Source organism: Melanotaenia boesemani, chromosome 21 (assembly GCF_017639745.1).
Source record: "Melanotaenia boesemani isolate fMelBoe1 chromosome 21, fMelBoe1.pri, whole genome shotgun sequence".
Taxonomy (NCBI): Eukaryota; Metazoa; Chordata; class Actinopteri; order Atheriniformes; family Melanotaeniidae; genus Melanotaenia; species Melanotaenia boesemani.
This window is the reverse complement of record NC_055702.1, coordinates 15256655-15279699: the sequence shown is the minus strand read 5'-3', so window position 1 is coordinate 15279699 and position 23045 is coordinate 15256655. Positions and strand designations below refer to the sequence as shown.

The following is a 23045-nucleotide window of genomic DNA, read 5'->3' as shown; positions in this document are numbered from 1 at the left end:
TCCATGCATATTAATTGAAAGAGGGATTGTGAAGTAATGTCTTCTTCAATCCTGGTAGCTGGTTCTATAGATTTGTCATTTAGGGACGGGTCTTGATTTATAACTGTTAATTGAGCTGCCCGTTGTGATGGTGCGAGATTTTAAGATGCAGGTAAAACCAGGCTTATTGTTGGGGTACTTCATTCATGTTTTAAGGCAGCATTGCTTGCAGATGGCCAAAAGTGAGGGCGGACTGAGTCAACCTGCCACTCCCCGGCCAGGCCTTCGCGGGAGCGCGCATCTACTCCTGCGCTGTCACGGTTTACTACCAACAGTCTGGGAGTCCATGGGAGGAAGTCACTGAGATTGGGAAACGGACAACTCCACACGGTGCCGGGAAAAAGAAGAAGAAGAAAACAAACTGGGAAAGAGAATAAGTCAATACGTCGCTTTTCCTCATTGGGAATAGTAAAACAATTTAGTTTGGAATATGGACTAAAGGCGCCGGGTTTGACCAGATGGAGGCGGCGAGAAGTTTGTTGTTTGTCGGGGCCGTTCTGCTCGGCGTTACGGGCGCTTTGGGCAGAGAAGGTGGGTAACTTTTCTCGTCTTGAGTGACTTCACGGTTCGGCTGAGCATATAAACCACTTATTAAAATGATGCCAAATTAAATTCCGGCGGTCCTGTTTCGCAAATGTTCGAGTTTCTCTCTGGGCAGGGACTACATTCCTCCGTGACTCCGCAGCCGCGTCCTCTCTGCTGCCGAGGCTCGTGGGATTTATGAAACGCTGATGAGGAATAGAAAAAAAAGAAAAAAAAATCACACCTGTCACACTGTAGCCTCGCACGAGACTTTCCGTTTGGAAAGAAAAGCCCAAGCCAGAAACCTGAAGCACGTTGAGTTGCACAAATAAGCTCTGCTAAAAACTGTAGCAACGTTAAAAAAAAAAAAAAAAAAAAAAAAACTTTCAGGACTGTTAACTAAGTTGTGTAACAGAGGTGGACTTTCCACTAGCTTTTTTTTTTATTTGTTTGTATCTTCGTCGTAAACAAAAAGCAAATAAACAACACAAACAGCCAGTGCATTGTTTGGAAAGGATCATGACGATGTCAATTATTCACTTCTTCCTCTAAAGGGGACATTGTCTGATAGAGGGCCACTTGTCACACTTGGAGCTTGAGCGCATGCCAGCAAAACAAGAGCTATCTAACAGTGCCAACTAGTACAGATTTGCAAAATTCAAATAACATTTTCCCCCCGTTTTTACAGGTCTTCACTGCATGTTTGTTAGAATTATAAATGAGAAAAGATACCAATACTTCCACCCTGTTCATTTAATTTAGGGCAGGTTAGCTGATTTTAATAAAAACAAGCTTGATGAACCATTATAAGTATATCTTTAGTTTTGTCAAACAGGTCAGATATTCAGTGAATTGATAGAGCAAACCATTGTGTACTGTAATTCATGCCAATGATTTTTTTAAAAGCCTTTGTATGAACACAAGGTTATAGCAAAAATACTAATATCAATAAGCGAAAATTTCTTTTGCAATCTAAACTTTATTGACATGTAGTTGTCAATTTTTATTGATGTGCATGGTAAAACATTAAAAGCCAGCTGGAAAAGTAGTTCTGCATGCAGCTTTGTAAAAGAAGGAATAACATTAAAACGGCACATTGTTTTAGCTTTTGACTAAATCTTTTCATAGCAAAACTCTACTTGTGCAACTTATAAGAGCACAAACAGTTGTCCGTGTTTTATTAGCTGCTCCAACCACCGCCATTACTACAAACAAACAAACAAAGGCAATAGTCAAAGGTGAACTAATTTTTAAATACGACTGCATTGTTGGTGGGAACAGGTTGGTGCACTTTAGCCCAGAGTGTCAATCTGTGAAGCATCAGACCAGTGCGAGTGCTCTGACTGGTTTCCTAGAGTTAAGCTGTGCATCACGATCAAGTGAGTGAACCTGAACAGTTTTAGTTTCAATCCTCAAATATGATTAAGTCACTCAACATGAACTGTGTCTGCTAATGGTCTTCACAGAGGTCATGTCCTTGCCATGCTTCAGCGCTCCCATTGAGCACCGATTAAAGTCCCACTGAACTGGCCCCAGTTCCAGACTTGACTCACCAGGCTAGACTGCATGTTAGTGATCTAACTCACACTGAGCTGAGGAGGGGGACCACCAGCAGACCTGATTAACACCCTCAGTGAAAACTTTCAATACTTTCCTCTTTGCTTTTCTTTGACTTGACCTGCACACGTTCAGCCTGCATGTACAGTGTGTTGGGACAAATCTCTCCAGTGCTGAAATGCAAATGATTAACTAGACATGGATTGCAAATAATAAACTATTTCTGCATTTAAAAAAAAAAAAAATCTTGTTCATGGTCTTGATCTACTTTCAAGGAAATTAAATCTCTACTAAGGATCGGTGCTTGAGTGGAAGGACATAGTGATTTTATTTACATATAATTCTTAAGTTGAAATAAAATTATTATTTCAGCTCCATTCTGTTTTTTATGGGTTTTAAAGTTCTGACAAAGTAATGCTAATGTCTCATCTTTGTTGCGTGTCTTTTCAAACCTCATATTCTGCCACCCCTCTCCTTAATATCATTACAAAAAATGAAGCCAAAGTTCAGTATTATTCTGTTTCAGCTGAGAAGGATGTCATAAAGTGAAATGATTATGGTGCCTCTCACAAATCCCCAGTTGATAAACGTCTTGTTTTGTCCATGCAGCTGTCTAAAACCAAGAAGGCATTTAGACCACTGGCACAGACAAAGCAATAAGGCCAGTATTTAAATGCCAACCAGTGGCAAAAACAGATTAAAATGATTGGAAAAACAAAATAATTGCAGATTCTCCCATTAAGGTAAATTATAAGTCTTGATATGTGTCTCTGAAGGTGGATTCATTGTTGACTTGTGGGCTGAAGCAGCTTCAGTCACTCTGACTGCACAGCTCACTAATATTTCAATAAAAACAGTGACTAACATCTGTAGGATTGTTCTGAATGCAGTTATTGACGGGTTAAAGCAGACTTGGGTGCACATAAAGTTACATAAGAAGTACCAGTAGCTACTGTCGGCAGACTAATGTTACAGCATCGCAGCATGCAAGGTGCAGTTGGAAAACAGTTAAAGTGATTCATAGATGAGAGCTGTGACACTTTTAACTGAAATGCTATTTTCTCATAATAAGAAATGCGCTATTTTGATGATTGTTAAATATTATTAGATGATAACGTGAAGTTTCCTGTACTTTTGGGATTTTTTGTGACACTGTTGTGTAGATGAGGTTCTTTATTGACATGATTTGAGTCCTCTCATCCTTCGTGGAAGATTTAAAACATGAAAATCAGCACAAAGTTTATGAGTGATTACCTTTATCCTGTGAAACACTTCTATCCTGGTTAAAGCAGTCTCTTCCAGGTTGTCAGAATGCTCACATCCATAGTATACAAGGCAAACTCAGTCATAACACATATCATATCAGTCATAATACCACTCCCTGGTAAAGTCAGCGCACTGCTCATCGTGTTAAAATCTAATGTTCTGCTGGGAAAGCCTGCATCTAGTAATTCACATGGATGCTACTTCGAAACTTGCCACCTATCTAATTTCTTCAGACTACAGCTGAATATGAATACTATGTTTATGCTATGAAAAGCACCAAACCACCTCGTGAGGTACTGTTGTTTGGTGAAACGGCTTTTCAGAGAGTTGTACAATCAACACCAAGACAACACCGAAGTTATAGTGAAGTATTTTACGTTATATTTCCTTTGATTTGTCTCTTATGTTTCTTTATCTGAATCACGAAACATCACTGCTTAACAGACTATCCTTTGTCTTGTGGAAAACCTTTCCATTATAGAATAGATCAATCTGTGTTTGATCCTAAGCTTTTTTTTTCTCTTTCTTACTGTGCTTTCCCACCTAAAAGACACCTTTTGTCCTCATGAGAATCCAGCAGATTCATCAAACTCTGGTAATGTGTATTAAACAATGCAGGAGGTTTTCTCATTGTTGTAGATGTCTGAATTTGTTGTGATTGTAGTCTGTGCATGACATCGTAAACAAGTGAGGAGCTCATATCTGTGTTTCACTTGAAGGTACAGTGCAGATCCTGTTCTGCTTGTCTGTTGAGCAATACCTGTTTTTTCTTCCACGTCCGTAGAGTGAAGAGGAAGAAAGAATGTGTTCAGGGAAGTTTAGGAGAAATGAGTAGTTTATGCAAGGCACGTTGCATGGATCCTGACCACAGCAGAATGAGGACTGCGATGTTAAACTAGGGGGGTTATAAACTCACAGAGAAATCGCTGTTGGATCAGTTGTTCTGTTTGTGTTGAGCTTTGAAGGGATCTCATCCAGAGGAGAGTGGAAGCCAGAGAATCAGCTCGATTGTTCTGGTGTGTTGCAAAGCGATCTTGCCACCATGCTAACTCCTGCAGTAGCATTGTGTTTGTGTCACTTATCGTGTGCACACTGGTAAACATAAACGCACACTCCCTGTGCTAACTGGAAGTCTGCCACGCACAGGTGTGGCTTCAAGCTGGCTTTCAGTTTTAAATCTTAAGTCTCAGGTGGTTCATTAGTTGAGCACAGCTAGCACAGTCAGATGTCACATCCTCCTTTTGAAACGAGTTTCCCATCAAATCAAGTCACTTTTATAAAAAATAGTGACTTATTTACAATAATAATAAATAATGAGAAACATGATTAGAGGATTAGATTGTGTCCAACTAAGATTAAACTTTTTTTTTCACTCTGTGAATCAATTGGTAACTTATGCTGTCTGGCAAATAGGTAAGAGCCTGTCAGTGGAAAAGTACTGCTGGGATTAATATGTTTTAGATGGCAGCAAGTTATTTAACCCTGAGCGGTGCTGTGAGGAGCTTCTTGGTCATTAAACAACTACGTCAGATGTTACTCTGTTTCAGAAGGGTTAGATTATTGGTTAGCATCAAGAATGAAATGACTAAAAATAGGATAAAACCTGGAAAATATAGTGGTGAACCATCATCATAGAAGAATAAATGTTGTCAGAAGAAAATCTTGAACTACTTTGATTGTAGATCAGGTAAATGTTTGGTAAAATTAAACGAAAGAAAATCAACAACAGAGCCCTCGGCATACATAACATGAAGATAACTAGGAAAACTTAATTTAAAAACTCCCTCAGCAAATTTTACAGCTTACAGTTTGGAGTGATTGAAGTGCTCTGATGTGATGGCTGCAGCAGCAAAGGAAAGACAGGCAATGAAGAGTTGTACTAATGTTATAAGTCCAAAAACTGAGATCAGCTGACTACTGAATACAATGAATAACCAGGTTCTTCAATTAGTCGATTTTTTTTCTTTCATGGTGACAAGATGACAGTGTCAGAATACAACAGGCTTAAATGATAACAAAGAGGTTGAAAGACGACATAATTTCCCTCTCATGGATTGGCCAGCATAGTCCAGATCTTAACCCCATTGAGGATCTTTTTATTGTCCAGGATAAGAATTTATACAGAGTCTCCCATCTTTAGCACAATGTTTTGACAAAAAAAAGCAACTGGGATACGCAAAAGCAGTACACCATGAAGTGTACTTTGCATTATATATTAACAGATTACCTGTTGGAACAACCCCACTTATTAATCTTCATTTGCTCCTGCTTATGTTTTGTATTTCCACATCTTTGATCTTTGGACTCTTGGTCTGGTAAAAGACACAATTTTAAGAGGATTCCTGAGCTCAAGAAGTTGGATATGACAGACTAATTTATAATAAAAATAAGTTGCAGTTCAAGTTTAAGGTGCTTGAGGCATTAAACTGCTCATGTGGAAGGTATTTGCTTACTTCTTACATTATCTTGCTACATTTTTTAATGCCAGTCCAGACCTGACAGTCGACTCTTCTTTGTTACTTTATGTCAGCTGATTGGAAGCATAGAGCAAACTTAATGTGCCATGAAAACAGGTACTTGGAAGTGTTATGTATTTTGTAATGACAGAAATGTTAAATAAGTATTTCTTTAGCATTGTTTGGAGTATATTTGATAATACAAACTATTTTAATGGGTTTTATTTAAGTGTAAATCAACAGAAATAAATAAATGTGAGCTATACTAAATTAATCTGTTAAAGTTAAAACTTATCTTGTTCATATTAAATCAAAAGGTAAAACAGTCTCAAATGGCTAGATGCAGTCAGTTTGTAAGGCTGAATAGTGATGGGGAAAAAACTTTAATTATATGAGAGAACAGCTAAAATTAATAAATAAACTTTCATCTGAGATATTGATAGAGTGGTCCTCTGATACCCACACCAAAAGAGTGAGAGATATTTAGGCTCAGCTAATTATAACACCTTCCAGCATTGAACACCTTTTAAGTAGAAACAAATACCAGATTATGTCTTGCTGGATATCCTCACACCTTTCTAATTAAAGTGTCTGTGACAAATTATTTGTGCTTTGCTTGACAGTTTTGTGGCTTCAGCAGAATCTAGGGCTCACACCCACATTACGTTGTGGTGTGCAAAGGTGACAAAGTGAGCAGGATTTGAATAATGCTCTCTCTTGCATGCTTGTTTTCATCAGTTTTTGCTGTATACATTAGCGTAGTACAGACATACGTCTTCAATGTACCCTGTGCACACTTTGCATGCATGCATCACTGTCTACTGACAGTTTTGAGTACTTTGATTGGACTATACTGATGCATTATGGATGCTTAAGACTTATTCTCTTGTTCAGTATTGCTGTTACACACAATTTAAGATACAAATCAGAGCTTCATTACTTCCAAAAAGCAAAGCCCATGTCACTGTTCAGTTAAGCACTTTTTTCAGCTGCGATTCAAACATAGGGCTGGGCAATATATCAAGGTTTTCAAATATATCAAAACTTTATCAGACGCAATATAGAAGAAGGGAATATCGTTTATATCGAAATAGCTTATTTTGAGTTAAAAGCATCTTTTCTTTTGCATTTTGCACAGCTGTATTTTTGTTACAGTCATTGAAAAGTATTTTTCATTTTGTTTTAGGAGCATTTAATTTAATATAAAGCTACTTTAATTTCAGTCAACTGTTTTAATGCACATGTGCTGCCAATCCTTAATAAAAGTGTATTTAGCACTGGCTGTAAATTAGAGCCGTCTCTTTGGTTACTTGACCCCAAAAAAATATATCGAGATATATATCGTATATCGTGATTCAGGTAAAAAATATCAAGATACAAGATTTGGTTGATATTGCCCAGCCCTACTCAAACATGACTTTGATCAGTTTATTTTACCTCTATATTTATTTAACAATAGTTCGATCCACTGTGACCACCAATTGTTGTGCTAGTCTGACTAAGACAAGCCTGAAAAATGAACATGAACTTGTTAGTGTGACTGAAATCAGATTAACATACTAGATAATATGTTGGAAGTCCAATGTCTCCTACATGTATACATTCAGTCCAACTCAAACTGGCCTTGGTGGTTTGCACATGCGCCACAGTTCTCACTGCAGCCTTTGACCTGGAATTCTTAGGAAAAGCCATTACACTAACAAAGAAAAAACTGATAACAACAGAAAATGGCCAAACCAGTTAGTGTTGCATAATTTGTTTAAGTGTAATGCCCTAATGTACTGTTTTGCTGTCATTCTTTTTTTTTTTTTTTTTGGTCTGCGACATAATGGATCAACTGGTAAATGCTCAGTTCTAACAAGCTGAAAGGGGCCACATTACCAGCTATCATAGTGGAGGCAGGCATATTAGTAAATTGATGCCCTTCTTGTTCTTTTAGGACAAAGAGAGTGGTTCTGGTCTAGCTACAGTATAACTGCGCATGAAAACATACCAATCAAGCTCACACTGATTACAAATAATCAGAAATTTTAAACCTCAAACTTTAGAAGATTTAAAATATGAAGAACAGGCTCTTGTTAAGCACCTGAGCAATGGAAGATTCCAAGCTAAGCTGTCATTTCTGCAGAAACCTTAACACACGTATCCGTGTGTGTGCATGCACTCGGGTGATCCTAATGTTTTGTGGTTGATCTGTCCGACATGGCAGTTGTGTCATAAACTAGAAGGTCAAAGATCAGAGACATATCTTTGTACAGGATACTGACCCACATAGCCCAGTTAGTAGCCCTCCAGTAGTGTGAATACAACTGTCATCTTTTAGATATGCAATGACACACATTTCTATGAGATGACATGAGAGTTGGGCAGCGATTCATAGACTGAAACGAACTGAGGACAAGACAGGGGAAACTTTAAATAACTTCAGTTTCAACCCCAAAATATTTAGTAACGCCGATGAAGGGCTGGGATTGTGTGATGACAGCGGGTGGATGGGGGCCGAGTGAGTGATAAAAGAACGAGTATTTTCGGCTGCAGGGATGGAGGGGTGGGCAGCTCCTCACAAGGCCATGCATACATGCAGGCATTACAGAGATAGTTTTCGAGTGCAAACAATGAGGGATAAAAGGAGGGAAAGCAGAGAATTGAAATTGGAAGAGCTTTATTTGGAAATGGAAAATCTGCTCTGTTGTGCTGTTAGGGCACATTCACCTAATCTCAGGAACTGCTATTGTCTTTGTGCGTATTTGTGTGTATGTTTGGCAGTGCTCAGTAGTTCACTCAGTAATCCACTTCTGTTTGTCAGTTTTTTATTAGAAATGATAAAAGGCTATTGAATAAAGCAGAGCTCGCCTCTTGGCTGGACATGTAAAAACTATTTTCCATGATGACATCACTGAAGGAGGCAGTGAATAGTTATTTAATTTGTTATTTGACACAGGCTGCAACTACTGGGTGTGTATTTTTGGCAGCCACCCTGTTAATCATAGACCATTTGCTGCAGTAGCTTGCTGCCAGATTTTAATGCAGGTCTTATTTATGCCTTAATACCCATTACATCTTGGCTAATTTGTCGTAGCTTTAATATGTTCTCATTATTCTGCCATCACAGTAAAACTTTTCACATTGCAGATGTTTATACTAGATAAGTACATCTGACAATTCCCCTCCTATTGCCTGCCAGGACTTCCTGTTCCTACAGAGATATGAGTCCGTCCGGCCGCCTTCTCCATAAGGACAGACAGTGATAGCAGAGCAGTGCTGGGTGAGGGGCTCAATCAAGGAAAGTGGGTTGACTATTGATGGGCTGTTGGAAGAAAGCCAAAGGAAGTCATTTATAACCTCCAAAGAGGAGGGACTGCCCACTGTGTGACTGCCTGCTAAGGCATGGGAGCTATGTATCTGCAAAAGCCCTTGTGAATTGTAATGCTGCACGACCCTGAATGTAATGCTGTGTGTGACGCACTGTAGGGAATCTGTGCTAGCTGGTGCAAAATGCATATGTTAAGATACATAGAGAGAGAGCCACGCATGTGGATATGTCACTCTTAAGCAGTCATACACATTCTCAGCTTGTGATGCCTTTCAGCTTTTAAGATTCTTTATTTGTAATGTTTATATAAACTTGCTGTATATATCAAGTCCATGTGGGTCTGTCAGTTATTATGTGTCCTTTTATTAGATGTAATGAAAAAATGTATTAAAAATTCTCATTAGATGAAGTCGGGGTCATGTCATCTGTGTTGCAGTATGCCTGGGGACGGACATGAGGCTGGCCCTGCCCTCCAGCCTGGAAAATCACTATGAGACCCTGAGACTGCTTTACACAGGCTGCCAGGTTGTCCATGGCAACCTGGAGATTACACACCTTCACGGAAACCCCGACCTCTCCTTCCTACAGGTATAGTTTTGACTGGAGGTCTTCGTACAAAAGGAGCATAATAATTATGAAATAGGAATCAATTTTTAAAGTTTATTTTGAATTTTTTTTTTAAGTATATTAGCTTGAATATTCCAGCTTTTTTAGTCCCTCCTCCTGTCTCTTCACCCTTTCCTTACCAGGGAATCGTAGAGGTGCAGGGTTATGTACTTGTTGCACATGTTTCGGTGAGCCTCATGCCTTTGGACAACCTTCGGATCATAAGAGGCAGTCAGCTGTACAACTCCAACTATTCACTGGTTGTGGTGAATAACACTCTGGGCAATCAGGGGCTGAGGACCCTCAGGCTTCGTAGCCTCTCAGGTTGGTTAATAGATTATCAGAGCCTTTGTTCAAGCCCAGTACCACCTGACTGTACAGGCCCAGACTTGTAACTGAATATTTTAGTTTTCAGTCCACTTTAGTGTTACCTGCTAATAGTCTGATATGTTTACATTCACTGGAAGATTTGACATTGCAAGTTAATATTTTTTAAATATTTTATTATGAATTGTCTCTCCTGCAGAGATCCTGTTAGGTGGAGTGTATATTTGGGGGAATCCTCAGCTGTGCTTCCCGAACCAGGAGAGCATCGATTGGAAAGACACATTGGACAAAGACAACCACTTCAGGGAAATCCGGAAACTGCAGGCTCGGGCCCCTGAATGTGAGCAGCTGACTGAGTGATTGAGACACCAAACCTCCCTCTGGGTAGTCCAAAAAAAGAAATGTCAGACAGATGGAGAAAGCACTGCACCATGTGTATTAAAATACATCTGACTTGTATACATGCAAATGTGGGACACCCCCGGGGGAATTTTATAAACATTTTTGAGGCATGTATACCAACAAGCAACGTTTTACTTGAGGGAATTCACCACCTTGTAATCGTGTATCCAGGTCTGAGTTCACCAGTGAGTTGAGAAATATGAAGTCAGTTACACCCTCCCAAAAACATGCATGTCTTAGATGCTTAATATCTACTAAAAATTAGAAATGTTTGATTCAGTACTTCAGTACTTCATGTCAAAAAAGCTTGTATTTTCTGCTCAGGTCCAAACTGTTTCTCTACATGTAAGGGACGCTGCTGGGGAGAAACAGCACAGGACTGTCAAACATGTGAGTGTTCATTAGGAAGTGTATTTATCTTATAGGGGGAATTCTGAATCAGATAGTGTTCCTAAAGCTCAACTTTTGACATATTTTTATTTCAAAGTGACCGGAATTAACTGTGCGTCTGGCTGTCAGCGATGTAAAGGTCCTCTATCCAATGACTGCTGTCACAGGCAGTGTGCTGCTGGTTGCACAGGACCCAAAGACTCAGACTGCCTGGTAAACAACGCACACTTTTATCTATGCAGTTATCGACTTTTGTCATTACATTTTCCTCCTTTTTCTTCTCTCCAGGCGTGCCGTCACTTCAACGACAGTGGAGTGTGTAAGGAGAACTGTCCCCCTCCGACCATCTATGATCCTGTCACCTTTCAGACCAAACCCAACCCAGACAAAAAGTTTAACTTTGGAGCCACCTGCGTCAAGACCTGTCCTTGTAAGAATTTAGCTAAAAAGACCCAGCACATTTAAAAAGTTACCACGTTGTGTTTTGCTGGTGGCCATTGTGCTGTTTCACTAGTTAAGTTTCTTTTTTTGCTGTGAATGGACAGAGATTTCAGCATTTTTTTTTTCTTTCCTGACACTTGGATGCCCTTTGAACACTGTTTCCCACTTCGTAGATAACTATCTGGCAATGGAAGTGGCCTGTACTTTGGTTTGCCCCCGAGCCAACCAGGAAGTTATCATCACCCAACCTGACGGAAATGAGACGCAGAAATGTGAAAAGTGTGAAGGAGACTGTCCCAAAGGTGGGGGTCATGCATTGTATTGAATTTGGCTGACTGTCTTAGGTTGAAGAGAAAATGGTGAAAGGCTGTTCATGACTGATATTTTAACACATGGTCTTTATTTAGTTCAGTTTTCTGATCACTGGTAAGTTAATAAAAGTGTCCCACCCACAATGAGAAAGTTTATCATTGAAATAGATGTACTACACCTAATTTCATGTCACATTTTAGCTCATGACATCAATCGTCGATCAATACCACATCTCGGTATCTAGATTTAAGAAAGAAATGATTCAAATCTCGGATTTCCTTTGTCATAGTGTGTTACGGTCTGGGTATGGACAGCCAAGGTGTCATGGACAACCACGGTGTCACCATGGTCACATCATCTAATGTGGAGCAGTTTAACAAGTGTAAGAAGATTTTTGGAAGTCTTGCTTTCCGCCGTCAGAGCTTTACAAGGTAAGACACAAATATAGTCTTTTTATTATTTTTTTATGCTTGGGTTTTTGCCATCTGAAAGAAATGTTAGGAAACCTCAGTGGTTATTTCTTCTATTATTCTTCACTGATATGCAACAGAGAGTCAGCTGACTCTTCATTAAGTCAAATGTAAAAGTCACATTTTAAATAAGTTATAAAAGGTGCAAACTGTGGTTCTACTGAAGGGCCTGATCATGAAATGTCTCTGGTTGAGGATATCTTGCAACAAACGATATTAAGCCTTGACTGTTCATAAGTCCGCATTAAACCCCTTTAAATACATCCATGTGTGCACTACAATGGCCAAACCCTCTGAAAATACAACATCAGCTGTGGAAGAACCAGTCTAGTCTGCAGTACAGCTCCAGAAGAAGTTGAAAGATGCATGTCAGGGGAGGGCACACACCCTGTATCAACCAGGTTATTATTTTCCTGTTAACTTAATTTTAACAATCTTCGTAAATATTCAGGATAAAATGTTTTTTTTTACTCACTTATTTTACTTATTTTACTCCCAAAGAAGCTTCTGTTTTCTATAGCCATAGCAAAAAAAATAAATAAATAAAAAAAAATTCTAACTCAATTTATACCCAACAATCACATTCACTTTAGTAAATGACAAGGAGCAGCTTGATGGCAGGATTTCAATCTTATGCAGTCACATCCCTCCCATATAGTACTTCAAATATTTAAGTTTGTGATCCTTTGTGTGAGTGAAGTCCAGTAAAAACCTGCCACCCAAGTCAAACCCTGTATATGGACTCAAATATGCTTTAAAACCAAAACTTCTTTTTCTTTTTTTTAACAGACAGAAACTGTTTTCATTTGTCTTCTTACTAAAATGCCATTTTAGTAAAATAAATATAAGATTGTGTAGAGAAATGTTTACAGATACTGTTTCCATACAAAGTAATGATCGAGAGTTTGGGTAAAATTACTGTACAATGTTGTCTGTGGACTTCTGATATAAAGTTGGTGATGCTCGCTATGCGATATCTTGTGAATCCAAGGGTCAAATACTTGACAAACTACCTTCTACAGTTTTGCTTACTGTAAAGTACAATTTCCTCTGTACTGTGAAATGTCCAAAAATAAATGTGGGCTAATCCTCATTGCTGGAGATTTTATCAGTTAATAGTTTGTAAAGATAATGGTGTAAGGCTACCACACACTTAAATCTGTTTTGTTTACAGATCCGACTTGTTCAGACAGGCTTGTTTAAAAAAAAAAGTTTATAGATCACAGTATAAATTATTATTATTAGAAGAAGTGTATAATTTATTGGAAGCTACTCGGCATCTAAAATATCAAACTGATTCTTGGTGCTCGTGCGTCATTGTTCAGAGATCCTGTGACCAACACATCTGGCCTGACTTTGGAGCAGCTGAGCGCCTTCAAGAAACTAGAGGAGATAACAGGTATCAGCTGTTAAAACTTCTGTAAGCTTTTACCAAGAAAGCAGAGTAATTTACTCACTTCCATCTAAACTTCGGTATAAGAGACCACACAGAAGTTGTAGTATCTAAGTCTGATTTTTGACCTGCAGGTTATTTGTACATTGATGCCTGGCCAGAGGAGTGGACTGACCTCAGCATTTTTGAGAATTTGAAAGTGATCAGAGGCAGGATGCTCTACATGTAAGTTTTTTAAACTGTCTCTTTGTACTGTTTGCGCACCGAACCTCCTGTTCTGTAACAGCAGTTTTAAACTGAACCAGACTCGCTACGCTGATCTGTAATGTCTTTGTTACATGCTTTAATACTTTATCATCAGTCTCATCAGTTAGCCTGCAAACTAGCTGGAAGTTTAAAGAAAAATAGAATAGAAATACTTTATTAATCTTTTGGAGAGTCCTCAGGGAAATTTATAGAGCAAGTATGCACAGTTTTACTCAGAGAAAATGATATAGAGCTGTAGAAAAACACCAAAAAATATTCCATATATGGGGTCATGTTGTGTGTTGTGCGTCACTGCATGCCACAGTGTTGATGTCCATCTGCTCACACTGTGTCTTTGTTTGTGCTCCTTTTTTTCTATTGTTGCAGCATTCTGCTCACTTTCATGGTAATAAATGGTAATTATTAGCCAGCTTTCAGATGCTTTGGTGTGCAGCACATGCCAGCCAGAGTCTGTAGGGTCAATGGACTCCACTTATTCTCTCTTGCTGTTTTGCTTTCATTTATGCTCATTTGCCTTCATGTGCAATTTTTTGTCTTTATAAAGCTAATTTCTTCTTTTACACGTTCTTGATTAACACTGTAAGAAATGTAAAACCTTTAGAATAATGGCTTCTCAATTAATACCTAATAACACAGAGACTCTCCTTTTTTTAGGGGTGTGTTCTCACTGGCCATCCAGAATCTCCACATTCAGTCTCTTGGCTTGCGTTCTCTGCGTAGCGTCAGTGGAGGATTGGTCTTGGTATACAACAATTCGCAGTTGTGCTACACCAGTTCACTGCATTGGGGGAATCTCCTCCATCCCACCCAGGGACCCCACCTTATTGTCCCCCACAACCAAAACCCCCAAGTTTGTGGTAGGTGAACACATACATGATGCATGTAGAAAGTGGAACAGAGCTGTTCCAAGGTCCACTAAAATGACTGAGTTGTACTTGCTGAGTATATTCAGGTGTCATCATGCTCTGTCATTTTGTGTGTTTTCAGAGAGTGAGGGGCATGTGTGTCACTCACTGTGTGAGGGGGGCTGTTGGGGTCCAGGGCCCAGCCAATGTGTGTCCTGCAAATCTTTCCAGCGTGGCACTGAGTGTGTAGAACAGTGTGACATCTATCAAGGGTAAGAACATGTTTGGATATGTCTGCACTACATCAATAAAACACTAACTTACTGCCTTCTTTATCATGGAATATTCTGTGAAAAATCAGCAGGTGGGTGTGCAGTGGGAGGGTGACATTAGATTGGCTGCTACTATCAAATTGGTCTTACTGCAGTAATTTAAAGCAGAAGCTTAACAAAATCATGTCATGGTGACATCATATCTACACTATCTTCTCTTGTTTTTGATAACATTGTATTCCCGCCCTGCATTGTTTAGACAATAAGTCGTCCTGCACTGGCCATTGGGTTATTTGAAGCTGAGGCCTCTTTTCTATAAATGTGTCTTGTATCACATGTCAGGTGCTTGAGATGAAAGCATCCAACAAATGCCTGACTGAGTTACGAGATGTTGTGATAAATGCAGCGCGTCCTTGTGTTGCAGGTCTGTGCGTGAATACACTGATGGATCTTTGTGCCTTCCCTGTGATGCAGAGTGTCGACCTCTCAATGGCTCTGCCTCCTGCCACGGCCCGGTAAGACATGCAGGCAGATCAAATTGTGTCTGAGCATCAGGACTTTGTTTCAAGTAATGGGGAAAAATGGATTGCTTAATTTTCAAACCTGAAGTAGGTATTTACTAACTCTATAAATCAAATAAAATATGACAAATGGTACACCCTGGATGTACATAGTTGCATGCTATCCCTTAGCCAGCAGAGGAATCTGACAGTTTTTTTTTTATTTGTCTGTCCTAACTCCTTTTTTTAAATAATTTTTTTTCTTTCACAAGTCAGACCATTTTCAACTATTAAACTAATATGGAGAAGGTTTGAAATGTTCAGGCTAGAGGACTACTGTCACTCAGATCTACATCAAATGCTTCGGTTCAAAAGTGCATGAATCTAAAGTCTCCAGTTGAGTTATGTTTTCTTTGCATGTAAAAGGGCTTAAGAGTTACTAAGCCTAATGTCCTCAATTGAATGACTTATTTTCTCAAGCAGAATCTGCAACTGAACCATGCAAAATATCTTGCTGGTAGACAGAGTAATTTCATTACACCAAAAAATATATTTATTAGATCCCTCACAGATAAAATAATGAACTAAACAAACATAACATCAATTTTTTTATGTTTCTCTGTGTATTTCCAGGGTCCAGAGCATTGCACTGAGTGTCGAAACTTTCAAGATGGAGAGCACTGTGTGGAACACTGTCCCAGTGGTGTGAAGGAAGATCAGCTAACTGTATGGAAGTACAGCAACTCTACCGGACACTGTCTGCCCTGCAACACTAACTGCACGTTATTGTGAGTGAACACAAACTCACAAGCACAAGCAGGCACAGCGCACACATTGATATGAATTCACTTTAAGTGCTTCTACATTTCAGGTGTACCGTGATGGATGAGAAAGGCTGCCCCATCGATACCAGGACTGGGTGAGCAACTTCTGTTGTTTGTGGGAGAATACTTTTGTACTTCCAGGTTTCTGGAGTCTTTCTTTTTTTTAAAAAAAAATCAATATTTAAGACATGGTAGTTGCACTAAAAGTGTTCTTCTCTGTTTAGGTCAGGTACAACCGTTGCTGCTGCAGTGGGTGGAGTGGTACTCTTCTTCATCCTGCTGGCCCTCCTGGTCTTTTATCTGAGGAGACAGAACAAGTTAAAGAGGAAGGAGACAGTTAGAAGGTACCTGCAAGAGCAGGAGGTGAGCACTGGGAATTATGAATCACAGTGGATGCAGTTTGCAGCTAGGAATATGTGTTGTTCTGGGGTGTACCTGCCTCCTCAATCTGCCATTTATCTCCTCCATGTGCACAGCTGGTGGAGCCTTTAACACCAAGTGGTGCATCTCCAAATCAAGCTCAGATGCGTATCCTGAAAGAGACTGAGTTGAAAAAACTCAGGATTCTGGGCGCAGGGGCCTTTGGTACTGTTTACAAGGTATGTGAAGAAGACGCATAACAAGAATGTTTGTGTTTTGACTGCTGTGTTGATGATGATGGTTTCGGTCACTATTTCAGGGGATGTGGGCTCCTGAAGGGGAAAGTGTGAAGATTCCTGTGGCCATTAAGGTGTTGCGGGAGAACACCTCACCAAAGGCTAATAAAGAAATCCTTGATGTTAGTACAACCCATTTACACAAACCTACACAATTCCAGCACTGAAATACATTTTATAGTCCCTTAAAATCTTTCCTCTGCCCCTTCCCAGGAGGCCTATGTGATGGCGGGGGTCACCAGCCCTTATGTCTGTCGTCTCCTCGGGATTTGTTTGACCTCCACTGTGCAGCTGGTTACTCAGCTGATGCCATTTGGCTGCCTCCTCGACTATGTCAGGGAGAACAAGGACCGTATTGGTTCGCAGGTCCTCCTCAACTGGTGTGTCCAGATTGCCAAGGTACTAAAACACCATACACCATAATTATGCAGGATTCTATACACAAATCAAACTACAGCTGTATTGCTGTGTTACAGCACTATCTTAATGTTGTTCTGTCTTTTTGTCCTTTCACATTTGATGTGGCACCAGTTTGTATAGTTGTGGACACATGGATTTGTGGGTGATGGATTTGTGTGTATGTTGGTGTAGGGGATGAGTTATCTGGAGGACATCCGGTTGGTCCACAGAGATCTGGCAGCCCGCAATGTCCTGGTGAAGAACCCAAACCACGTGAAGATCACGGACTTCGGTTTGGCGCGTTTGCTTGATATAGATGAGACCGAGTATCACGCTGATGGAGGGAAGGTAAGATGGGGTTGTTGCTGTTAAGAGTGTCTTCTCTACTTATTAATTTATTTATTCTTAAAGCGTATGCTTCTGTGTTTTTAGGTGCCGATAAAATGGATGGCTTTGGAGTCTATTATGCACAGAAAGTTCACTCATCAGAGTGATGTCTGGAGTTACGGTTAGTGTTCGTTAGCAAGTTTTTACCATGGACTAATGATAAGAAAATGTGGACTTAATTTAATTCTTTCATACTGAGTCGCTGATTCTAAACAAAAATAGCTTAGATTTATGTCTAATCCTAATGTGCCTAACGAGATTCGTTTTCAAGGTGCTGAATTAGTAGATCGTTAACCATACTGTTGCTCTCCTCTCAGGGGTGACGGTTTGGGAGTTGATGACATTTGGCTCTAAGCCCTACGACACAATCCCAGCGAGAGAAATCCCAGATGTATTAGAGGGGGGAGAGCGGCTTCCCCAGCCCCCCATCTGCACCATCGACGTCTACATGATCATGGTGAAATGTCAGTACTGCAGCATTAATTTTGCCTTTGGTCTCTCATGTTCAATATGAATCAAGTCATTGATATACTGGTTTTTAAATATGTAAACTGAACAGGAACAACTTCAGTCTGTAAGGCCAGATTTCACATTTTATTGTCCTTTTGTTATTTGGATTATGATAGTAAGAGTTTTTATTGTTCATATTTTGGTTTGCATGGCAGGTTGGATGATTGACCCAGACAGCAGGCCGAAGTTTAAAGACCTTGTTAGTGACTTTAGTGCCATGGCCAGAGATCCATCTCGCTATTTAGTCATCAAGGTATGTCTGATTCTTGCTATGTTATTAACACTGTAGAGGCTTGATAAAAAATATTTTTATTCTTACTGTAATTGTTAATCTGTTATTCTTTTACTGACCTGCAGAATGATGAGCAGATGAGCATGAACAGCCCAGTGGACAGTCAGTTTTATCGGATGCTTCTGGAAGAGGGGGACAACATGGGAGAAATGATGGATGCTGAGGAGTATCTGGTTCCCCAACCAAACCTCTTCCCCAGGATTAAAGGAGACGAGCCTCAGGCCAACGGTCCATCCAGGCACCAGTCATACAGGGTCAGTGCTGAAGGATATAGCTTTTGTCTTTGATGAATTTTATTTACTCTGACTTACAGTCTGTGTGAATCAGGTCTAGACTATGCCTGTAGTTTTTTTTTTGTTTTTTTTCCTCTCATGTGTTTCTACATGTTTCTACAAGTTGTTTTCTGTGTGAGACTGTCTATTGAATTGGGCAGGACATGAATGAAAATAAAAATCCTCACTTTCATTTTCAGTCTCTGAAAATAGTTTCTTTGTGCATTTTCCCTCCAGCAGAGTAGAGATCAAGGCTTAGATGTTGAGCCCTCTGCAGCCGGTGGCTCTCGGAGCATGTACTCCTCCCTGAGCACTCTTGGCCACAGCCAGTACCCCACATTACCGAGAGGAGCCAGCACTGCTAACGGCGCATGGGCACAGTACCCAGTACTGGTTCGTAGCCCGTCAGCAGGAGGGCAGTCTGACTCGGTCTTCCTGGATGTGCCAGATGGCCAGTCGTTGCCCCCAGCCAGCCCTGGACGCTACTGCAAAGATCCCACCTATCCCAATGGGAGCCAGGATGGCCTGGAGACTGATGGGCCTAATGGCTTTCATCAGAGTCACCATCTTCATCACTCACTGCCCAGACGGAGTCATGGCTACAATCATAATCATGTCTTGCCAGGTGAGTGACTGATTTATTTGACAAAAGTGTCTGCAGGTCCCTTTCTGCTCCCTTTTGTTGTTCCTGCATGCTCCTTATGGAGTAGGTTTCTTTAAAATCATAAAGGTACACCCAAGTGTTTTAGAGAATTAACAACTTAATTTGTATTTTATAGGTTTTAACACTTATATGGTGGTAGAACCAAACATTCATCTTTATGGGATTGCAAATACACAGTTGTAATTTTCAGATTATAATTAGCAGGCTGATGAATAAGAACGGTGTATGGCTATGTTAATGAACTTGTGAACTGATTATGATACTTTTGTCCACCCTCTTAGAGTACGTCAACCAGGAGGTTCAGGATCTCAGGCCAGTGATCCCAGAACGCCCCACCACTCTTCCCCGTAAAGGATCCAAAATAGACAGACATCTCCCCAACGGTCTGGGCTCAGGTCACAGTGTGGAAAACCCAGGTTACCTGGTCCCTGGTAGCTCCACCTCACCTGCCTTCGACAACCCATACTACCTGGACCTTGTGGCCAAAGCCATAGCCAGTGCTCCTGGGGTTGTAGAGGTAGACGGCCCTGCAGCTCTGGAGAGTGACGGAGGAGGCGTCAGGCTTGTGAATGGGTTTGTGACGCCCACTGCAGAAAATCCAGAGTATCTTGGACTAGCAGACACCTGGAGTGGGCATACATGAGGAGAAAGAGACTGGGAAGTGAAGAGGAATCACAGACTTGGTTCTGTTTTGGAAAGGAGAGAAAGGGAAGATGAATATTTGTGTCATAGGTATGAGTGGGGAGTGTGTTTGAAACAGGGCCCAATATGGACACATCAGTGTCAAACAGAAGCACCAGAGTTGAAAACATTGGAAGCTTTCCATCAAAAGTCACCACTGACTTACAACAATGTAGCATTAATGATGTATGTGGCTTCGTTGTCACTCCCTCAACAATCTGTGACAGTTCAGTGCCAAAAAGTTGTAAATATAAAAACACTTTTGTGAAAAACACTTGATGGTACATTGAGGATGTGATCACAGAATCAGTTGAAAGATATAAAGAATGCAGATTTATTATTTTTCTAATAATGATATTCTTTTAATGTCTGGTTTCTGTGGTTGTTTCTGCCACATGTGGATTACATGTGAATTAGTTGTATTTTCCTCTGCTCCTCCAGATCACAACATGCACACTTTGACAAAGCCAACCATGATAAGCATTGAAGATAATGTTTAGTATTCTGGTCACTTTCTCCCAGACCTGATTGGGGTCTCCACCACTCAAAGCCATTTTGTTTTGGACGGAGAAAGCCCTGCAACCCATCTGGCCTTTACACATTCTCCCTGAAAGAAAGGCATCCTGTATGGAGAAGACAGCGGCATTGTGCTCGCTGATGTATTTGCTTGTTAGTGGATATGGCTGCAGCCACTTCCTAGTACAAGAAATCAGTTGTGAGGTACTAGTAGACCTTTTAAGCTGCATGAATTATGTTTTTGTCATTAAGACATAGTGAAAAAGGAGGTTAAAGCTAACCTTTCAAAGAAGGTCAGTTTTTGACAAACGTAGGGAGATTATCTTGCATTAAAAGTATGCAAAATGCACTACACACTAGGATACTGTGTATGCCTCCCGAGCCCGTGTCAGACAATGAGTTGTTTGGGTTTGGTGGCGTTTCACAGAGCAACAACGCTCTTCCAGCTAGCAGTAAATATTCCACAAGACTTGAAGAATTTGCTTGTATATGTGCATTGCCCTTTATAAGGCAAAAAGCAGTAGTCCGCTGCAGACTGCTGCTGAATGTGATTCAGAGCAGACAAAAACATGGCTCTGCTCCATTTGGATAATCAATGCATGGCTCAAATTCCACTCTGCGAGGACTTACTGGCATCTCAGTTAATAATCAACAGCATTTTTTTGAAGGATTTTTTTTTCTTTCTTCATGTTAAATGTTGTTAGGCTGGGGGAGGTCAAAACCCATTCAATGGAGCCATTGTCTAACCCCAATGCCCCCGTCAGTGCTGTCCTAAGTTGCACATCCCGAACGACGATCGTTTCAGAGGTTTGATAAGAAAGCTGTCTGCAAAAGTCCGAGGCTCTGTGGCAGTGTGCCCTTCTGAGGCTTGTAGTCCTGGAGGGGATCATTTGTAGTAAACAAACCACCTCTTACATCACACTGCTTCAACAGTTAGCATATTTAAACCTCTGAGATGTTTAGATTGTCCACACGATGACTGGTGTCATCACTGGGAGGGCTGAGATGTTTGGTGAATGTGTACAACCGCCTCATTCACGAGTTTTCCCCTGCAAGTGTCTTGATCTTTTTATACGGGTTTTGTTTTAAAATGAGATCTTTACAAAAAATGTCAAATTTCTTATCCAAACCTGTTTTTTGAATAACAATGTGAGGACTTTATTTAATACATTCAGCTATTAAATGCTAACATTATTATGAAGTTGTTAGTGTTCAGATTCATATGTAATATTTTGTATTATAATGTGAATATACTGTTTTGGAGTAAAATCCTTCATGAAAATAGCTGCAGTCAGCTGAAGACATTACATCTCCACAATGGTCAGACTGACCAAAAGAAAGAAAAAAGAAAAAGAAAAAAAAACCTAATTTTGCATTGATAATGTGTTTTTAATGTTTTAAAATGCTCTCTACATCCACCTAAAGCACCAATGAACACCTTTAGTTTTCGGATTTTGCTTTCCTATATATCTGCTTTCAGATGTTCGGAGTGCATTTGGGATGTTTTTGGTCATTCCACATATAAAGGGAAAAAGAAAATGTGAACATCTGTTGCAGAGACTTTTTTCTTTTAAGACCAGACTGTGACATTGTTCAAGCACAACTCACAGATGTTGCATTTGAATGACATTTTCTCCTCATTTTTAAATCACTTTATAAATCTGATATGCAATCATAAATCATGGACTTGTGTTTACACTGCTGTTTGATTTTGTGAAATTTGTATTTGCCCAAGGTGTAACATCTGCTATACTGAGGAATGACTTTGAACTTCACCCCCAAAATGGTCTGTTTCCCCCCCTTTTTGTAGATGCTCATGTTCCATACCTTTAGCTTTAATATAAAACTAATTAATTTCACTAAAACCAGTCAGGAGCTGAAATTGTGACAAAGCAACTCATTTGATGTACTTGTGAACCTCTGATCCAGCTCAGTAGAGGAAACATAAAACAAGTAAAAAAAAAAAAGTCAAGTTTTTATGTATGTGCTCCTTAAAAGTGTGGATACGTCTCGAACGTGGTTAAAACAAGGAAGTATATTGTCACCTGTAAGCTAACCAGAGAGAAAAGTAAAAGCAGCTAACAAGCCCGTGCTGAAGGTTTCATAACACTAAATATTTGTCATTTACATTTTGAAGAAATTATATCCTTTTGTACTTTTCATGTTTATATATATGTTTAACCTTTGACAGTTTTGTGATTGTGACAGGGTATAAATAACTGCCAGGCTCTTGGGAATTTGTACTTTCATGTTTTTCTTCTTTGTTGGTCAGTAAGTCCCATCATGTAAATGCAATCAATGTGGTAGCTAATTTCATTGAATACATTGTGACTAGTTGCTCTACTGTTGGGGTTGAGGGAGGGGAGAGTAAATAAATGCTTAATAATGACATAGTTAGTATGTGTCTGTTTGGACACATTGTGTACATTAATTTGTAGGTATATACAGTGTGATAAACTCTTGTTT

General features: G+C 39.9%; 1 protein-coding gene across 3 annotated transcripts; it reads left to right on the top strand.

The window, feature by feature from the left end:
• Positions 1–299: 299 nt before the first annotated feature.
• On the top strand, positions 300–22968 carry erbb2 (erb-b2 receptor tyrosine kinase 2). Of its 3 annotated transcripts, XM_041973252.1 has the most exons (28): positions 300–570; positions 9590–9741; positions 9903–10083; positions 10286–10426; positions 10813–10878; positions 10976–11091; positions 11167–11308; positions 11493–11621; positions 11921–12062; positions 13427–13500; positions 13629–13719; positions 14416–14618; positions 14749–14878; positions 15303–15393; positions 16012–16166; positions 16250–16297; positions 16427–16565; positions 16679–16801; positions 16882–16980; positions 17072–17257; positions 17450–17605; positions 17690–17765; positions 17962–18108; positions 18310–18407; positions 18512–18700; positions 18956–19343; positions 19664–20073; positions 20104–22968. In XM_041973252.1, exons 1-27 carry the CDS (start codon positions 498–500, stop codon positions 20023–20025), a joined length of 3897 nt encoding a protein of 1298 aa, XP_041829186.1. In that variant the 5' UTR covers positions 300–497; the 3' UTR covers positions 20026–20073; positions 20104–22968. The 3 variants fall into 3 exon arrangements, with proteins under 3 accessions (XP_041829186.1, XP_041829187.1, XP_041829185.1); XM_041973253.1 differs by having other exon boundaries at positions 18959–19343; positions 19664–22968; XM_041973251.1 differs by having other exon boundaries at positions 19664–22968.
• The last annotated feature ends 77 nt before the right edge of the window (positions 22969–23045 follow it).